The 19,571-nt window shown below is 43.1% G+C and overlaps 1 protein-coding gene across 4 annotated transcripts in view; it reads left to right on the top strand.

Moving 5' to 3' along the window:
* Positions 1 to 222: 222 nt before the first annotated feature.
* UNC93A (unc-93 homolog A) overlaps positions 223 to 19,571 on the top strand; it is a 33,769-nt gene continuing 14,420 nt past the window's right edge. The window contains exons 1-6 of one of the 4 annotated variants that reach the window (XM_048844009.2): positions 225 to 1,029; positions 5,410 to 5,643; positions 8,355 to 8,536; positions 9,739 to 9,968; positions 14,315 to 14,446; positions 18,431 to 18,648. In XM_048844009.2, coding sequence (XP_048699966.1) covers positions 5,557 to 5,643; positions 8,355 to 8,536; positions 9,739 to 9,968; positions 14,315 to 14,446; positions 18,431 to 18,648 — 849 coding nt within the window. In that variant the 5' untranslated portion in view covers positions 225 to 1,029; positions 5,410 to 5,556. Of the gene's footprint in view, positions 1,030 to 5,175; positions 5,644 to 6,265; positions 6,434 to 8,354; positions 8,537 to 9,738; positions 9,969 to 14,314; positions 14,447 to 18,430; positions 18,649 to 19,571 lie in introns of those variants that run through there. The other 3 variants (XM_075126860.1, XM_075126861.1, XM_048844011.2) reach the window with 3 other exon arrangements.

The raw sequence follows: 19,571 nt of genomic DNA, 5'->3' as shown, positions 1-19,571 counted from the left end.
CTGTGATGTAGTAGTGAATTGAACTCAGAGGTGCTAAACTAGAACCTTAACTGCTGGACCATACTTCCTGTCCAATTGGAATCGGCAAGATGTTGCAAGTTTAGGGACAGCATGGAAGGTGGCTTAGAGATGAGTGCAGGAGGAGTAGTCAGGCTGGTTTCATTAGCACAGAGAGGGGAGGAGTGGTAAGAAATGATGGCAGAGATGTAGGCATGGTGGAGTCGTACATGGCCCTGCAGATAAGAGAAGAAAATTAAACTTCAGAGCAAAGATGACAGGATGCCACTAGAGGGATTGAAGAGGAGAGTGAGTCATGAGTGCACCAGTAATTTTGAGGCGTGATCATATGAGATGTTAACAAGCAGTTGAGTGAATTTCCTGAGCTGCCAACAAGTGGCGACTGAGTTTTGCAGAGCAGCCGTGGTACAAGCCTCTGTTGTTCACAAACAGGATCTGGCCGCCCCTTTCGTTAGAAAGGGTCCATATCACAACAGGGGCATGTGCTTTTTCTTAGCAGTACTCGGTCCTGCTGAGTCAGAGTCACCTTGTACGCAGCCAAGCACAAGCCAGTAAAACGGGCATTAATCAAGTTGTTCTGAGCCATGCAAAAGAGCAGAGGTAAATGCAGATGTGAACTGCTTAGAGGCAGGATATTTTCAGAAGGTAAGACGTGGATGGGCTGAAGCAGAGGAGAGCTACTGCAGGTAGAGAAGTGAATGCAATACGCATACTAGATAAACAGACTACTTCATGTGTGGGGAGCTCCCAGCTGAGTTTAACGTCCTACTGGATCTGTGACACAAAGATTAAGTCTGGCACCCTGACTGAGCAAGCAGGAAATGCTTCTTTGTCCTGGCAATTTGGGATTCAGGGGAGGAGCCCTACTGTGCTGAGAGCACCCTGCCCCAAGCCAGTCCCAGCCTCTACTACAGGACCAGCACAGGTTACCTGAACAACTGGACTCAGCAGAGGTGGCAGCTGCTGTAAGCCTCCTGCAAGTAAGGACCACAGAGCCCCACAGATGTGCAGGTAAGAAGCCACAGCTGAGACTCCCGTCTGCATTCACTCTGCTCTCTTTCTAGCTGGGCACCTCTCCCCACCCTAGCTGCAGAGCAGGGGAAGTTTCTCTTCTTCCCACCTTAGGGGATAGGTAAAGGGAGTAGAGGGGTGTGGACAGTGTGGGAGGGGAGGCGGACGGGGACTGTGGGGAGGACAAGGTGGAACATCAAGGATTGAAGAAAGAAGAGCGTGGCAGGATGTGCAAGGGGTTTGCAGGAGGGGAGCCTGAGAGGGAGAAACTGGGTTGGGGACATGGGGAAGAGGAGCTGGGGAGGAGAAAGCAGAGAGATGAAGGATGAAGACAAGGAGGAATGGAGAGATGAGACTGGGGAAAAGCAGAGCAAGGAGGGATGATAGGATACATCAAGGGGCAAAGAAAAGCAAGCGGGTGTCACAGAAGGAAGATAGAAAGGGGGACATCACAGGATAAGATTTAGACATACCTAGGGGCAGAGGGATACTGGATGTAGCAAAGGGACTGTAGACACCTTGGAAGAGTGAACAGAAGTGGGATATCTATGAGTAGGTTGCGGAGAGGAGAATGGGTGGTGTTTGAAGGGACAGGATGTAGAGACTGGATCTGTGGGTAGAGGAGAGAGGGATGGAAAGTTGGGTAGAGGCCAGGGAAACGTTTAGAGCTTTAGGTGGAGGTAGGAGAGAACTAATACTGCTGGGAGCTTTGGGCACAGCGTGGCTCCTGGTTCTGTGAGTGTCTTTGTCCTCCCTTCACTTTGTTGACAGAATTACTCCACTGATTGGCAGCTGTCTGCTAGGCCTGATTGATTCCCAGGAGAAAACAGCCTTTGCTACTTGGGGTATTCCACTTAGCCACCCCTCAGCATTTAATAGGTTGTATTCTCCATGGCCACCAGCAGTATGCAGCTGCCCACCTGCATGACGGGTCATCTTTAGTCCTACTTATCAGTCACATCTGAGTGAGGAGGGAACTGACAGTTGAGGGAGGCTGGAGTCAGTGCTAACCTGAACTCCTGCAAATTTGGGAAAGGAGAAGCTATATACCTGCTAGGAAATGAGCAAGTTCAACCTATCCTACCTCCACCCACAGAGAAAGTGGAGACCCTCCAAAAAGCCCATTCCCTAAAACCAAGAAGCAAGTATGCTCCTTCTTGGAGGTGGCCAGCTATTGCATGGGATTCCTGACACATTTCGCCACACTTGCTTGAGCTTAAAAAACAGTGAGGCACCACAGCAGAGGTATGAGGCAGAACCATGCAACCAGGCTTTCACAGTGATAAAAGAACATATTTTTTAAACAGCCTGGGCTGAGCAACCTAGATTTTAACTGGACGCTTACTCTACTGAGCAGATAAATTGGATATTGAATTGGGGGCTGTATGATTCCAGAAATTTCAGGGTGAAGACCACAATATATTATACTGGAGATGTAGACTCATTCCCATTGGGGTGGGGAGTGGGGAAGATCTTTAAGGAGAGAGTGGTTGCTTTAAGACAGTACTGGCTTGGGTACCCTTTTATTTTGTTTACAGGCCATGCTGCCCTGTGTTGGTTACATACTCTGAAAGAGTCTAATCTCCAGATCATCCATTACTACCTGAGGCTCCAGCCTTATGTTTTCCATGTGCAACACCGACCTGCGAGGCAGCATGGGAAGGGTTAACTTCCCATGCACCCTACCCCCAACTTGGTCGCTGGCAAAAGCCCCAGTATCCATTCCTCTAATATAATGAGGCCAGTATGGGTTATACATGGGGAGTTTGTTAGACAAGTGGGCCTTGTTAACTTGCCAACATGGGGCATGTAACTTGCTGACTTTGCCTGTGGGGGAAACTCAGAGAACAGTCAGCCCACAAGAAAGGGCTCTAACCCAAGTAACTTGGAAGGGGGTCTCCTTACACAGTGAGCTATTTAAGTTTCTTTTTTTAAAAATTGCTGCTGTTAAAGACAATCCTGGGCCTGCATTCTAGTCCATCGGTGACACTCCAGCTGTGCAAAGGGGCTGCAAAACAGCCAATGTCTCCAGCTGGCATGAAACGTTGGCATAGCTACCTTCTGTCACTCCGCCCCCTGTTGTAGCCTGATTCCAGGGTTGGGAACATTCTGGGGGGAAAGCATGGCCAGATGACTTGTGTGCTCTGGCAACCCCCAGGAAGTGGTCACCCCTTGGGGGCCAGCAGCAGCCAGGGATAGTTTAGAGCAGCTTTTGGGCTGTTGTAAACTATGCTGGTGCCAGAAGCAGGGAGTGGATCACTCAATGGCTGCCTGTTCTGCTCATTTCCTCTGAAGTGCCTGGTATTGGTCACTGTTGGAAAACAGGATAGATAGCTGGACCATTGGTCTGACCCAGTATGGCTGTTCTTATGACCCAGGATCTGGGAGCCACAAAATGCTACTCATCCCTCCTTCAGCTGCATCCATTGGCTAGTGGGCATAGCCAGAGATCAAAGCCAATAAAGTAACAGCCAGCCTGTGGCCTGAGATAGAGGGATCTAGGGTGGGTCTTCTGTTCTTATTGGGTTTGTTCAATGAAAGCCTAAAATGAACAGATACCCCAGTAAAAGGTGGATGGCTAGAGGGAGGGGTGAACACTTGAGGAAAAAAAAAGTCAACCAGAAGGTCTGTTGTGATTTAAGAGAAGCCAGGGCTCAGTTATAGTCACCTCAGAGAACAAACGTTCTTGACTGTGGGATGGAGTCATTAATTTAATTGGTCCATTCCATTTCCAGTTTCAGTGATCCCTCCATGTGAGAGCTTTTAGCTAGGAGTGTGTCGATCCCCTGCTTGAGACCTGAGATTGCACACATGTTCGGCTCAGATCTTGAGACTCACTTAATCTTAGGTAAACTGACAGAAGGAATGAAAGGGGTGTCGGGTTGATACACAGCAGGCTCACTGGAGACGCTCACAGCTTGGTACAAAATGAAGAACATCTCAACCTTATCAGATTTCATTGGTAAAGAGTCTGCACATTCCTTTGGAGAGACTCATTAGAAGGCAGATAAGCCAAAGGTATGGACAGGGACATACAGCAGGCCAAAATGTCTCTCAGATCAATCAAAAAACAAAGAGCCCAAAAATGCTTTCCAGGAACAGGTGTTGCTGGTGGGAAAGACTGTGTGTTGGCTCTCAACTGACAGTCTCTCCAATTGTGCCTTTAAAAAAGAGTGTCATGTTAAAAACTATTTTAAAAAAGCTTCCCTTTCTAAGTGACTACCAACACAGTGAAGTATTACAAAACAAAGGATTTTGAAAATGTAAAGTGCCTTTCACTGTTGCATGTGTGCACTGTTTATTCTTGCATCAGAGTGGGAAGTGAGGTGTTTCAATTTTGTTTAAAGTCAGTATCACTGTCATGTTCTTATGTATTAGTTCAGTTCAGCACTGGTTTGGGTTACAACCACTACAGGAGAAGGCTGGGTATGTAACTATCAATACTTGCGCCTCCAAAACAAAGGCTGGGTTGAGGCTCAGCTGAAAATTAGACTCTATGTATGTGTGCCAAGTGTGATAGTCCTTAACATAAAGAGACAGTATTTCACTGTCTATTTAGAAAGTCTTGCATTTATTTATAAATATCCTATTCTCAAAGGGATATTAATAACTTCTTCACTCTCACTTGGGGTTGGAAGAATATTTTTCTTCTGCATTTACTTGAATTATAAAACAAGAACTAAAAATATCAGAAAGTGGATGTTCCTCAAAAACAGGAGCTAGCTTTGACTTCTTGGTATGTTAAAATATATTCAGCCTTTTTCTTGTTTTCTTTGTTTTGGTCTTGATTGAATGTGTGTATGGGAAGCAACACTGTGCCATCTAGTAGCTGGTAGAATGATTCCCAGCCATGTATTCCCAAATTCCACTTGGTTTTGCTGGGGGTAGGGTATCTTCTATTAGACAAACAGGCAACGCCCTTGCTTTTGTGTGCTGTATCTATGTCAAGATTGAGAAACCCTCCAAGTAATAGTCTCACATTACCCAGTCACATAAACAGGCTGGTTTGTTTGTGTGGTTTGCAACCTTAGTTAAGGAACAGACCTGATATAGATTTCCAAGCAACCTTTTCATCTTTGCCCTTTAAGGTTTAGCTCTAATTGTATTCAAGCCATGCACTTAACTATCTGCATTCTTCTGTTCCAGGAACAGGAGGAAGCCACATACTATACAGATGAAATATGAAATTTTGCCTCATTCTTACAAGTGATTTGTGAACTTGAATATAAAGTACAGAGATCTAATGCAAGCTGATAAGTCCTAATTATTATTGCTTCACAGCAACTGAATGAGTAACTGGTTCATATGGAGTTTTCAGTATCAGAGAAAGTAAAGTTCACCGGCTGACACACAACTGGCTAACAATTCTTTCTACTATAGATGCAGTGAGAAGTTGATCCTTACCAACAAGCAGTGAGAAGTTGATCCTTACCAACAAGCAGATCCTGTTTTTCCCTCCCTAAGTACCAGCTGGGCCACTTTGATCAATACCTTTAACTGTCAGGCCTTTATCTTCTATGAACCAACATGGAAAGCAATCTTAAGAATGTCCTTGTCATTTCTTTTGGATTTTTACTTCTATTTACTGCTTACGGAGGGCTTCAGAGTCTGCAGGTAAATGTAACTAGTTTCATTAGTTGCTATGATATCCGTTCCTGTAGTTTTCAGAGTAACAGCCGTGTTAGTCTGTATTTGCCAAAAGAAAAGGAATATTTGTGGCACCTTAGAGACTAACCAATTTATTTGAGCATAAGCTTTCGTGAGCTACAGCTCACTTCATCGGATGCATCCAATGAAGTGAGCTGTAGCTCACGAAAGCTTATGCTCAAATAAATTGGTTAGTCTCTAAGGTGCCACAAGTACTCCTTTTCTTGTTCCTATAGTTGCATCAGTCCAGTCAAGGGGTGTGAAACATAATCTTTTCTTGGTATCTTTGAACAAAAATGTGATTTTCTGGTGTGGGCTGAGATATGGCCTGGCAACAGATGATGTGTTTTACCCAAGTTCCAGAGCTTCTGTTAAGAATTTTATACCTGGAATGCAATGGAAGGGCTCAGAAATAGAGGGGATTTTTAGGAGTAGAAATAGTTCTAGAAATGCCTAGATCTGTAAAAAAATGCCTAAGACGTACGTTGGCCATGAAAAGGTGACACGGTATCTTGTTTGCAGACTTGTGCAATGCCAAACGCAGGATGTACCCTTCCTGCCATATGATCTTAAACTGTGATCTTTTCAGATCTCAATAACATTTTGGAATAAAAGGCTGTCTCGAAAAACCCAGAATGCTGCAGCTAGGGATGTTGGTAATTCAGGAAATGGTTCTCTTCCTTCTGTGGCCCCCTCTTGATGAAGAAAAAAGGTGCTTTTTTCAATCATGTAAACGTAACATGATTGGAAAGTCCTGGTAAATATGCAGTCTAATACATCTGAAGCCTGGTTAACTGGTTGCATTGCAGCCTAGCAGGAACCCTTAAAGAATTTCTTTTTAAACTCATGATGTTTAAACCGATCTCATGGTTTTTTGTGTTCTGACTAATAATATTTAAATGCTTGGAGCTGGCAATATTTTAGATATGGATTTTTAAATAAGAATCCCCCGCTGATCTGCAAGCCAAATTTGAATGTCTATTGAACAATGAGTTCCTTACACCTGCACAATGGCAGCCATGGAAGGGAAGTAGCAGAAGCTAATATGGCTTTAGGCAGCATTACTCCCACTGGGATTTCCAAACAGCTCTCAGAGCCAACCAGGGATTATGGGCAGCTGGTCTTCAGCTCCACGTCTGCGGCCCGAACCCTGCAGAGCCAGTTCCCCATGAAACACTGGTGGAGAAGCTGCTGGAGGCTCAGGTGAAGGATGAGATGAGGCCATGCAGGCGGTACCCTGCACCCACTCCCCCAGATCTGAAAGATCTTAACTAGAGCAGGTCAAAAAAATGGCAACACACTAGTTTTAAATCAAAATGCAATTTCATCTAAATCAAAACTTTTTGCAGAAAAGCGTTGATTTCAACAATGTTTTTCAGTGGGGAAAAAGCTGAAACCAATCATTTTGACTCTCATTTCAACTTTGTATTATAGTTTAATATTAAAAATATAAAAGTTAAAACAAATCAAAATGAGAAAGTAGAAACAACACATTTTTACCTTATTGAAATGACACATTTCGATGCACCCAAATCAAACATTTTAGGAATTTTTGTTGTGTGGGAAACTTCAAAATTTTGACTTTTCATTCGGATTGGGAACTTCTTTTGTGTGGGTATGTGAAATGTCAGAATTTCCCATTGGAAAATGGAAATTCCAGTTGCTGACCAGCTCTGATTTTAACCCCTTGTGCTCATGGAAGTGGAGAGCATGATCTGACCCAAGGTTCTTATTTATTAATATGACTGTAGCACGTAGGAGCCCTCATCATGGACCAGGACCCCATTGGTTTAGGTGCTGTGTTTAGCTAGTAAACAGGAAGCACATTTTTGCACTCTTCTAATTACTCTATATACATCCAAGAACTGTAGCCAGCCACTGAAAAGCACCCATCTCTAGAGTGGAAGACAGCAGACAACCAGTTACCCACCATGCAATGTGTCATAATAGTGATGGGTAGGGAGGAAATAATTTTGGCCGAGGACCCTGGTGACCGCATGCTCCTACAAAAAAAATGCCCCGGGGCTTACATGGGCACACACAACTTCAATTTTTAAGGTATCCTTTGAAATAACCTTCCCACACAGGGTAAACTGCATGGAACTCAGATCTACCTAGGAAGGGCCAACTAGACCATGCTGGAATTTGAACCTTTCGTTCTGAGATGTCTAAGAAGTTTTCAGACCTTGTGCTTAAAGTACTACGGCATTGCCTCGGGCAAAAATCCCCTTGGGATTATGAATCAAGAGACTTTCTTTTCAAAGTAAACAAGAAAGAAAAAGAGAGAAGGAAAACAGATTTTCCTTAAGTCTCATTGGTCTAAAAACCAAACTGTGTTTGTTGCAAACCAAAATCCTGGATCTGAACCCCACTCTGCATCCCAAATGTTTAGACAATTCACAATCCAAACCTGAATCTGGATCAGAATTTTGAAAGTGGCCCCTATCTTTGATGGCTTAAACCAAAATCCTGGAACTTGGACGGGTAGGGGATGTTAAAATACAGAGCCAACTTCTGGCTTCATCCTATCTCTGGCCAAAGCCAGTTTTGAGTATCCCCTTCCCCACTCTCCCTTTTCCATCCTTACCCTTGTGGCTTTGGAAGCACTGATATTTCAGCTACCATATCTCCCCTTCTCACATGGTAAATTCTGGGTCAACTTGTTTTTGTCTCCACAGAGCAGTCTCCACTCTGAAGAAGGTCTTGGTGTTGCCTCACTAAGTGTTATCTATGCAGCTCTCATCCTCTCTTCCATGTTTCTCCCTCCAATCCTCATTAAGAAGCTGGGCTGCAAGTGGACCATTGCAGGCTCCATGTGCTGCTACATCGCATTCTCCCTGGGCAACTTCTATGCCAGCTGGTACTGATGGCCTTTTATACTGATCTGCCAGAGTTGAACTAGTGAAACGCCATTCATTACATCTGGGTTAGATATGCAAAGGGGCAATTTTTTCTCCGTAGAGAGTTATCAGTGTTTGGAATTTCCTGCCCCCAGTGGTACTCCCAGAACCAACCAAATGGACAAGAACTTGGGCAGAGTCGTCCCTTTGATAGGGCGAATCGAGGTGACTGCCCCGGGCCTTGCGCTTTGCATAAAATCGTGAGGAAGCAATCTTGTTCAATGCTTCTGGGGGTGCTGGGGTATTGTGGAACTGGGCAGCCTCTGCTAGACCTTTTTTCAAGGTGTAGTGTCCTTCATGCCAAACCCAGGTCCACTCTTCATTGGGTAGGGGATGTGAGGCTAGAGGGGAAGGCTACTTGTTTTGTCCCCCTCCACCTCTCTTTACATCCATCCAGGGTAGGCACAATCTAGTCCTTAGATTACAGAAGGAAAGGGTTCGTGAACTCAGACTAGGTGTATGAACTGTACAAGTCCCCCCATGCCCCAAATATAGTTGGCATCATTCTCAAACTTCACAGTGTTCAGTCATTCCTTGTTTAAATTCATTGGGGCAGATTTGACCCTGGAGTAACTCCACTGATTTAAACAAAAGTTGAATATGTTTGGGTTATGGGCGGCGGGTAATGGAGTCTGGGGGAGGCTAAACCTCCCCAAACCTCCACTAATGCTCCCTGTCACAGGCCCAGGGTCAGGCCGCGGCAGAACTCAGAGCTCCTCTGGGTGGCTCAGACTCAGGGCTCAGCCCCAGCTGGCTGGCTGGGGCTCAGGGCTTCTCCGGACTGCTCTGGGGCTGCTCCGGGCGGCAGCAGGCTGGTGGGGGTAGGGCAGCAGGTCAGCTGGGGTTCCGGGCTGCTCCAGGTGCCAGCCAGGGTTCGGGTCTGTGCTGGTGGGCCAGCTGGTGGGGGGGGGGGTGGAAGAGCAGGAGTGGGGTCGAGGCCTCGACTGGAAGAGGCAGGGCAAGGAGCTAGCCTCTCCAAATGGGGGTGCACAAACTGCCCATGGTTTCGGTGTATTGTGATGTCTGTTATGCATCTGAGACTCTGGGAATAATTTGGCTTATGTATTTTATTTATGGAATGCAGTGTTCAGTGATCTGCCTTGGAGGGGGAATAGATGGACAAACAGATAAAATCTGTGCTAAATAAAGTATTCTTTGGCAGGTACACGCTAATCCCTACCTCCATAATCCTGGGATTTGGGGGAGCCCCTCTCTGGTCTGCTAAATGCACCTATCTCACAATAGCTGGCAATTTGTACGCCCAAAAGGCAGGGAAAATTGGAAGAGATGTCATCAATCAGTATTTTGGGCTCTTCTTTCTCATATTCCAGTCTTCTGGAGTCTGGGGAAATCTTATTTCATCTTTGATATTTGGCCAAACTATCACCACAGGTAATATATTATATGTATATGTATATTTAAAGATCTAAAGTATAATATTTCTTTCTTGCACCCTTCCATCATGCCGTGTTTCTGAAAGAAAAGATTTATTGCTTTAAAGTTTATTTTTTAAAACCTTGGTTAAAAAAGGCAGGCAGAATAATGCAGAAGCAATTTCATGGATGTTTTGAGGTGAAAAGTCAAATGTGTTTTACATTTTTAAAAATGCAAGTTTAATCACTGATGATAATTGAACTGATTTTGAGGTTACTTGGATTTAGTGCTTAATCCAGTTGCCAGAGAGAGGCAGAACTGTCTACTGGCTAGAACATGGGACTGGAAGCCAGGACTCTTGTGTTCCAATCCACACTCTGATAGTGAATTGCCATATAGTTTGGACAAGTCAGTTAACTTCTCTGCCTCCATTTCCCATTTATAAAATGGGGATAACAAGAGCTAACAAGGATGTTGTATTTGGTCAATATCTTGAAGACGGGAAGTATTATAATGTATCATTATTACAATCATCTTGCTGCTTCATTCAAAGGTCAGGATATAATGGAAATGGGAGATTCTTGAGTGGAAAGAAGTTACAGATCACTGGATCAAGCAGGAAAAATGGCTTCTTTTAAAGGAGGTTTTGTCTCCAAGAGTTCAGAGTTCAACTAGAAATTGGGTTTAACCTTATATATTCAGGAAGCTCACATCAGGTTTTATTAACAGTGTAAGTCTAAAAATATTGTCCAATCTGTTGCACCCTGTTTTATGCCAGCGCAGCTTTTGAAGTCAGTGAAGTTACCCTGAGACAGACTTGTATAACAGAGTGGAGAATCTGGTCCCCTGGGTATGAATCTCTACTCCAGTCCTTTGCCCCTGAGCAAGGTGGATATAACACACCACCATATCAGAATAGTGAGGGGAAGCACAAGGTGCAAGGCAATGGATAATCAGGTGCATTCTCGCTAATATTGAACCGTATTGTGGCTCACAGAGATACAGAAGATCCACTTTGAGGGGGTTCCCTCACTCTTACATTTGGGTTTGCACGTCTCCCTTAAAATGCTGAGGCCATCTCTGTGGGCCTCCACTTTTATTTCATTGATTGGCTCCTTTTGATTTTAGTAAATGCTGTACTTGTGAAAGGGGCTAACTTAGCAGCTCTCAAGTCTGAAGCTTTGTTTATCTAAACAGTGACAACATGGGCAGAGCCAGTGTAAGCTTCCCCCCATTGCCTGACCACTGAGCCTCAGCCTTGATGTGGAGGGATCTTCTATGAAGGCAAGACTAAACTCCAGTCTCCAGCTCATTCAGTTCTTAGCCTCTCTTTGGACACTACCAACAAGGGTGTGCTCATGTATTTTTCAGCACCAACAATGTTTGTTTTTGTTGTAGCAAAATGGAAAAAAAGTAAAATATGCTCATTTGGAAGAAAACCTTTACAAAATGTAGACCTGCTTCCCACACTCACGCTTATAAACTCGGCCAAACCCTTTACCATAGCTAGCCATCCCCATGAAGGCAGGACGTCCCTGATTTTAATGGGAGACCTTGTAAGAATGAGATGCTTCCGAAATATCTAGGGGCTGGCATGACATACTGCTTGGCTGCATCACGAGGGAACGACACAGGAGATAAATTTGTAAAGGCAATAGCCACATATAAAATGCAACATTCATTTTCCTCACCCCTTCCTACTAGCACCACTTTGGGCTTGATTTTCAGAGATGCTGAGCACCTAGTGACCCCAGTTAGAGCTGTGGGTCCTCTGCACTCCTGGAAACCAGGCCCCATACTACTTAAGTGCCCTGTGTCACCACCAGGATATTGCACGTGAGAAGAAAAAGCACCAGGTTTTGCTTTACATTGTTGAAAACTTAATCAAGTTCTAGATTTATTTTTCACTCCCGAGCCTCAGGACTGCTCTACATTATACTTTGCTCCCCAGGGGTCTTTGCAGCAGCTGAGAATAGCCAGAGTGCAGTGTCAGGCCGTGATGTAAAACTGCTGAGGCAGGTCTCTGTCATCTGGAGAATCCTTTTATACCAGGGTTATTCCCCAGGGGCCATTTACACTCTGTTTAAGCTTCCAGTATGACACAAAGACTGGGACAAAATGAAGAGTTCACCCTTGTTTATTTAACACACTTCCAGAATATAATCGCTTTCCTGAAGTTCCACTGGTCCGAAGCTATGCAAATGTGGCCACTGGCCACAGCAAGGCGATCACTTTATCCGCCTTGTTAATTTTTACCTCAGGGCATGTCTACACTGCTGCCTAAGTCGATATAAATTACGACACTGAGGGATGTGAAAAAGTCCCCCCACCCCCTGAGCAACATAAGTTTTGTGCTCTCCACACCAGCGCTATGTTGGCCAGAGATGCTCTACCGCTGACATAGCTTCTGCTTCTTGCATCGGTGCAGCTGTGCCAATGTAGCGCTGTAGTGTAGACTTGCCCTCACGGTAAACTTGAATTGTCTTTGTGGTCAATAAACAGCTTGTGCACGCGGCTGTTGTTTAAAGCTAAAAGCTGTGATGAAAACAAACCAACTGCAACTAATGTTTAAAATAACCATACAATAGACCTAATTAAGTAAGGAATCAACCTAGATAAACTTTATTCCCACTTATTCAAGAACTGACATGCTTTGCAATGAAAGCTGGTGAATTAATTTTAAAGCTCTCTCTTTTCCTCCTGGTACGCCCCGGCCTATTCAGGTTCACAATTTTGATGACTATTTTGCATTCTTACAATGAGTAATGAGTACAGGAGGGAATTAGCATGGTGTGATCACGCTACAGAGGAACTCTGTGTGGTGTGTGTGTGTGTGTGGGGGGGGAATATTGTCATATGCTCAGCATAGGATTTAAGGATTAAACAAAGCAAAGCCATGTAGAGTTGCTTTAGTTTCAAATATATTCGCAAATAACAATAAAACCAGGAAGAACTGGTTCTTTTCAGGGATGGATTATGGCTAAATGTCACCTAGATCAATCAAAAATGAGCGTCTCAGAACTGTCCTCCCAGACAGAGTGCTACTGGAATGTGAAATTCCATTACGGAGCAGAGCAAAGAAGGCTGCTGCTCAGAAAAACAAAACAACCGGGGCCTGTGTTTCCTCTTCTGAAGTGTTAGGAGCAAGCAGAAATGTTAGACCATTCTTTAATATTATTTCTTCAGTGTCATTCATCCAGAAGGTTCCCAAAGTTGTTTTTTTTTACAAACTAATTAATAAATACTTTGATCTTTTTCATCCATAGATGTCAAAGTACTCTGTAATGAATGGTAAGCATCATTAACTCCATTTTACCAATTGGAAAACTAAGAGAAGTGACTAAATCAAGGTTACATAGCTAGTGAGCTTCACTGGTGGGACCAGAACTCAAGTAGCCTGTGTTCTAGTTTGGTAACCTTGTCCACTGTCCTCCCTACTACAACAAACATGAATAGAAACTAACCCGCAATGGATCCCAACTGAAGAATTCAGATCTAGATCTGGATTTTGTAACTCCCAAGTTAGGGATATTCCAAACAAGGGGTTTTGGTATGACCTAGGATAACAAATTGGGCCCATTTGAAAAATCTGAGATCCAGATACTTATTTGAACTTCAAACACTCACAAAGTGAGGATGAGCTCAGATCTGGGATTACTGATTTGGGACCATTTCTACAGGTAACCACTTATTTAGTAAGCTAACTGGAGCTCCTGTTGCACTGGAAATACACACTAGGAGGTGGGAGGACCAGTTTGGACAAACTAAGAACCTTACCTATCCAACCTATCACCCAGAACTTGCACTGATTTTTTTGTTGTTGTTGAGGTTCAGGAAAGCTCATTTAACTTGTATTTCATTTTCATGGATGTGCTAAAGTGCAATATTTCAAGGAAAGCAATTCCTGTGGTTTCTGTGTCCCAGATGTTAATCTCCTAGGGAAGGGTCTTCTTCAGATTTCCAGCCCAGTTTTGCAGACCCAAGTAATTCAAATGAGGCTTCAGTAAAAAGTAAAAAAACCTTTTTGAGTACTGAACTGAACCATCAACCTTTTTGAAGTTTACTCAGGGTGACTTCAGGCCTTGGAAAGCATGCCCCTCCCCCACAGGGCTTACTGATAAAGAGTGGCGTGAATCAAAGCCCCAGCTAAAAACAGTTCCAAATTTTGGAGCATCACAACTCAGGATTCAAACTCTGTAGCTGGTGCCTTCTTTATAAATGGCTAAACTAGAATATTGCTGAATTTTGGGGAAGTTTGGATCTATGATCAACCTTTGTTACTTGGATCCATTTCTACTTATTACCTTGAACTCTGCTTATCTGACTTCCCTCATGTTCTGCCTTTGTTTTCATTGTTACTGAAGTAGTGGAAGTCTCAGCAGAAGATCTGATGTGCTGTGGAGCATATGACTGCATGACAAATGCTACAGCTAACACCACTGCATCGAGTGGGCCAACCAAGACCTTAATCTATATCCTGTTGGGTGTCTACACTGGTATGTGCTTCCAGCGGTCTCAACCAAACATCACTTACAGGGAAATTAGATGCAAATGAAATCAAAGATAATCTTGCAGAGTATGTTTCCAGAGTCCTCCAATTTGAGCTGACAAAAAGGAAAGCCCTTTTCTCCTGAGCTGCAACCAGTTCCCTTCTGAGAAGCCCTAGCTGCTTTGTGCAACTCTGTATTTCTTTACTCCTTAAAGGAGCAGGACACCCTTTATATTTACATTTTTACTTAGAATGAAAATTACAATTAAGGTAGAGTTTAGACATTTAGGCAAACACAATCCTCTCTTGCTTGGACCAGTCTTTACTTCAGCTAAGGAAAGCCCCATACAATATGGCTTTCTTCAACGAGTGTCCAAAAGAGGGGTCTAAAATGTGGCTCACTTCAGACAACTCCCACAGAGGAATCCCCAGCCTCTTCCTAGAGATTCTGTCAGAAACTGAGTAGTGGATGGTCTGGTATAGTGGTTGGAGCAGCAGCAGTCAAACCTAGTGATTGGGCTGGGGACAGGAGCCAGAATCAAGAACAGGGTTGAAACAAGGCTAAAGCAGAAACGGAACAAGGACAGGCTGGGGCTGGGGCTGGGACTGTAACAGAACAAGAGCAAGCAGAGGCTGGTGCAGGAGCAGTCTGTCAGGGCCACCAAGCGGCAGGTGATACTCCTGGTGGGGTAGCAATGTTGAGCAGACTGAAGTAGCTGCTCTCAGTGGGACCCTGTATCCCTGGATTTGGGATCACCTGGTGAGACCTGCACCTGTGGATTGGCTGAGCCCTGGTTGAGTGACATGGAAGCTCTGAGAGCAATCATCAGGTTCAAAGATGACTCATTACAGATCCTACCTCCCTGAATCTTAGTGCCAGATTCAGCCTTAACTCCGGACAGAACATCTGTCTTCTTGGATGTGCCTTAACTAGGATAAAAGGAGTTTTCTTAAGTGTTCACTCACTTATTTTAAAACCTAAGGATGTGGTAGACTCTTCATCCCTTGAAGTCTTTAAATTAAGACTGGATGGCTTCCTAAAAGATAAGCTCTAGCTCAGTCACAAGCTATGGGCTTGATGCAGAAGTTATTGCATGGAGTTCATTGGCCTGTCTTCTGCAGGAGGTCAGAGTACTTCAATAATACAAATAAATAATAGTAAATAATAATGGTTCCTTTTGGAAAATCTATTAAAACTCTAGTGTAGACAGGGCAAGTTGTATCTCTAACACATTTTAGCTGGTTAAAGTGAATCCTAGGAGAGAACCTATAAAATACACTTTGTCCTGTCTACGCTAGTTAAAACATGTTAACTAATACTTTAAATAAATCCTTTTAACATAGTCTAGATACACCCCAGCTGTGCTTAGAGGACATAATTCCTTATAGCTGGTCGAGCCCCACAATACTCAGGGATAGGCATAAATTCTTCTTCTTCTAGGCAGAGAATTAACAGCTTCCATTCTACCCTCTGGAATAGACCCCATGGCAGCACCACTATGATACCAGTATATTGGTACCATATGTACGACCCCCTCTTGCACCCCCGCACTGGATGGAGTATGTGAAAACTGCTCATAGGTTCCTTCCTCTGGCCACGCTAGTGGAGTAGAGTTGGGCCCAGAGCTAGTACAGTTGTCCAGTGACTATTTTGTCTGTCTACATGTGGCCAAAAGCCCATTATAAGGAATAAAGAGTGTATTACAATCTGCCCACCTTAGTGTGGCTGGATTTTGCCAATGTAGTGTTTTCCTAGATCTGAAGACAGGATCTAGCTGCTGAGAAGGGGGAAAAAATAATGCAGCACACATCCTCTGTTCTGAGGTAACACATGAACAGAGTTAGGTATCTCTTTTCACACCCTCTTTTCCCCTCAGTGTGCACTTGTAAATTAGAACGAATGTAGCCAATGAAACAACTTTAATTGGAATCCAGTGCTCAAGACAAAGAACACTCATGTCACTCAGTGACATTTTACAGCAGTGAGTAAAGCTTAGAATGCAGCTGACTGCAAACCGCGTAGATAAAATCTTCCCTTCTGGTTAAAGGGGAGAGGTTTTTGACAGCCACATATGTCACCTTTCACCTTTTGACACGGTTTTATGTTTTCTACCGATATATGTAATCTCTGTGTGGAGATATAACACTAAATGTGTAATACACCAATGGAAGGGAGTGTGTCATCTGGCAAAACACCTCAAATCTGCCATGCTTAATTAATGGGTAAAAGGAGGAAGTAAAAAGCCCCCTCGCACATCCTCCACCTCATCTGGAGTGCATTGGAGCTGCTACCTTTCTGCAGAGTGTGGGTTTGGGTTGTGAGTTTTAGCTCTAAATCTGATTACTAACATGTGCTCCCCTAAGCTTTGCTCATACAAAATGAAAGTAACCCTGCCTTCCACTGACCTCACTCCAACAGTCTCAATTTCTCTTTCACTCTTAATAAGAGATATTACTTTCCTACCTTGAGGGAAACCAAATATCTGAATATTTCATTCAGAGACATTTTTTAAATGTCTCCTCAGTTTTGTGGATGACTATATACTTGGCAGTTCTTGGCTGGAGAGGAGGATAAATAGCTAGGCTATCTTGTAGAGTCTTTTGGGTTATTTTGAAAACCAGAGTGTGGACTTCTCTGTTTAGATTTATAAGCCTCACAACTGTTAATCTCCTGTAATTGCTCTCAGTTCACTACAGGAATTTATAGACTATTCATCCTGCAAGCTTCCCTGGATTTTCCTTGCACTCCTCACTTCCCTGCAATAAGTCCATAACACTGCTATAAACCCTAACAGAATTAAAAATAACTCACATCACTAATGGCTACACTCCAGCGGTAACAGAACACGTGTAATCACTTTATGAGAACATTAATATTAACACTGTCTTAAGGAGACATACCTAAGAAGTAAGTTTAGTGTTTTTGTGCAATTTATTGTAAGTCTGCCCCTGCAATGGGAGGCGATATGAAAAGCACAAAGCATCTGGCTCTGAGTTAATGGATAGGCAGATGCACACCTACAACTACAGTGTCACAGTGATGAATGGATGTACAGCATGTAAAACATGCAGTGGGCCTGATTCTCCTCTCACTTTATAACTCCATTTACTTCAATGGAGTGATGCCTGATTTACACCAGTGTAGCAAAAAGATAAATCAGGCCCTGAGTTTTTAATTAAGGAAACGATCACCTGTTGCTGCTTCAGACCTCTTGGCCCAAAATTCTGTTCTAATTTATACTAATGCGGTCCTATTGACTTCAATGGAATGACACTACAGAGACAGGAGAATTTGACCCTATATGTATATGATCATCTGCACTGACTATCAGTGTACGCTGTTATTTGTCATTTTTATATTAGGTGTACAGCCACAGAGTTGATCTATCAAGCTATACACAGTTGCCTCCTAGCATTTTTCATGTCCCATACATTCATTACTGTTCTAAGCACATCAGCTACCAGCAGTGTTTTGAGACAATCAAAATCTCTAGTGGGATCCAGGAAAATAAAAGTTAAAATTCTATCCGTAGCCTGATATTTATTTTTTTCAAGTATTTTGAGAAAGACTATTACTAACCATGAATATCTTGTCATTGAACATGGATGTTCCCTAGTTGAGCTAGGAACTGTTGATAGGTGCAAAGGGAACTCTTTCATGCCAGCCTCCCTATGACCTCTGACATGACTTGGAAGAGTGAGAGATTGTTCTGATGTAATGGTGCAGCTGACTTTGCGACTGTCATAACATGTATGTCACACCTCAGCAGAGGGAATTTTGTGAGGTGCACAGCGGCATACAGCGGTCTGGAACTTAGATCAGGCATTTTTAATTAGACAGTAATGGCCACTAGGCTGTATTTAAACCAGTCTTTCAGCCACCAAAACATGTGACCCAGAACTAAGCACTAGATCTGAATAATAATAAACCAACTGTCTGTCATTCTCTTGGCTTCCCTCCTGGTTTCATGCATTTGTTTTGTTTTTGCAGGTAGTGGTGTGATAGCGGTGTTGCTGATTGCTCTATTTCTGGATCAAATCAAAGCCAACCAAGCAGAGAGTGAGACAGAAAAGATGCAGACTCAGTCCTTTTGGTCCACATTCCTAGCAACTTTCCAGCATCTTAAAGATAAGCGACAGTGTCTCCTAATCCCTCTGACAATGTACAGCGGGTTTGAACAGGCATTCCTTGCTGGTGACTATACAAAGGTGGGACTGAATGTTCCTAGTTATGCTCAATCTTTCTATAATTTACCTCTGCTTAATACTAGTTCCTCTACCAGATAATTACTCAGAGTAAAATGATGTATATTCAATGGCAGGGGACAGTCTTGGCAATGCTAAATTACTGCCTAATACTATTTGAATTAACTCCGACTGAGCTGTTCAAATACAAGAGGCTGGCAGTAACCAAATCAAAGCAAAAAAAAAAAATCTGGGAAGAAATTATTTTGAGTTTACAGCAAAAGGTTTTTAAAAAATTTCCTTAGAATTCGGTATAATATTTGTATTTGTTCGGTAATGAATCAATATATTATTGGTTTCAGAGTAGCAGCCGTGGTAGTCTGTATTCGCAAAAAGAAAAGGAGTACTTGTGGCACTTGTGGCATCGGATGCATCTGATGAAGTGAGCTGTAGCTCACGAAAGCTTATGCTCAAATAAATTGGTTAGTCTCTAAGGTGCCACAAGTACTCCTTTTCTTTTTGCGAATATATTATTGATAATTAAAATGTTATTGACTTCTTTTTAAGTATTGCATGGACCTTTTGGTTCCATTTTTGTTTAAGACTATTAAACTATTAGTTGTATTAAGTTGTCTAAAATTATATCGAACATTTCTTTTCCATGTCTATAAATCAATGGCAGTTTTAAAAAGGCAGAAGTCAGGAGGCAGCATAAGATTGGAACAAAAATTAGAAACTTCTAACATGAGATTTGCAAATACAGGACACTCAGCAATTGCTGATTAGCTCATCCTGAGTTCTGGAACAGGTCCAAAAATATCACTAGTTCAAATACAAGTTTTTTCTTCTTTAACACTATGATGCCCTCTTGTCATTCTTCAGGCTTCCTTTTCTCTTGGCACATGCTTTTCACATTTTGTCATAGTCACTAGTACAGTAAGTTTCAG

Source organism: Caretta caretta, chromosome 3, assembly GCF_965140235.1.
Source record: "Caretta caretta isolate rCarCar2 chromosome 3, rCarCar1.hap1, whole genome shotgun sequence".
Classification (NCBI taxonomy): Eukaryota; Metazoa; Chordata; order Testudines; family Cheloniidae; genus Caretta; species Caretta caretta.
The sequence above is the reverse complement of the archived record's forward strand: the minus strand, read 5'-3'. Positions and strand labels throughout refer to the sequence as shown.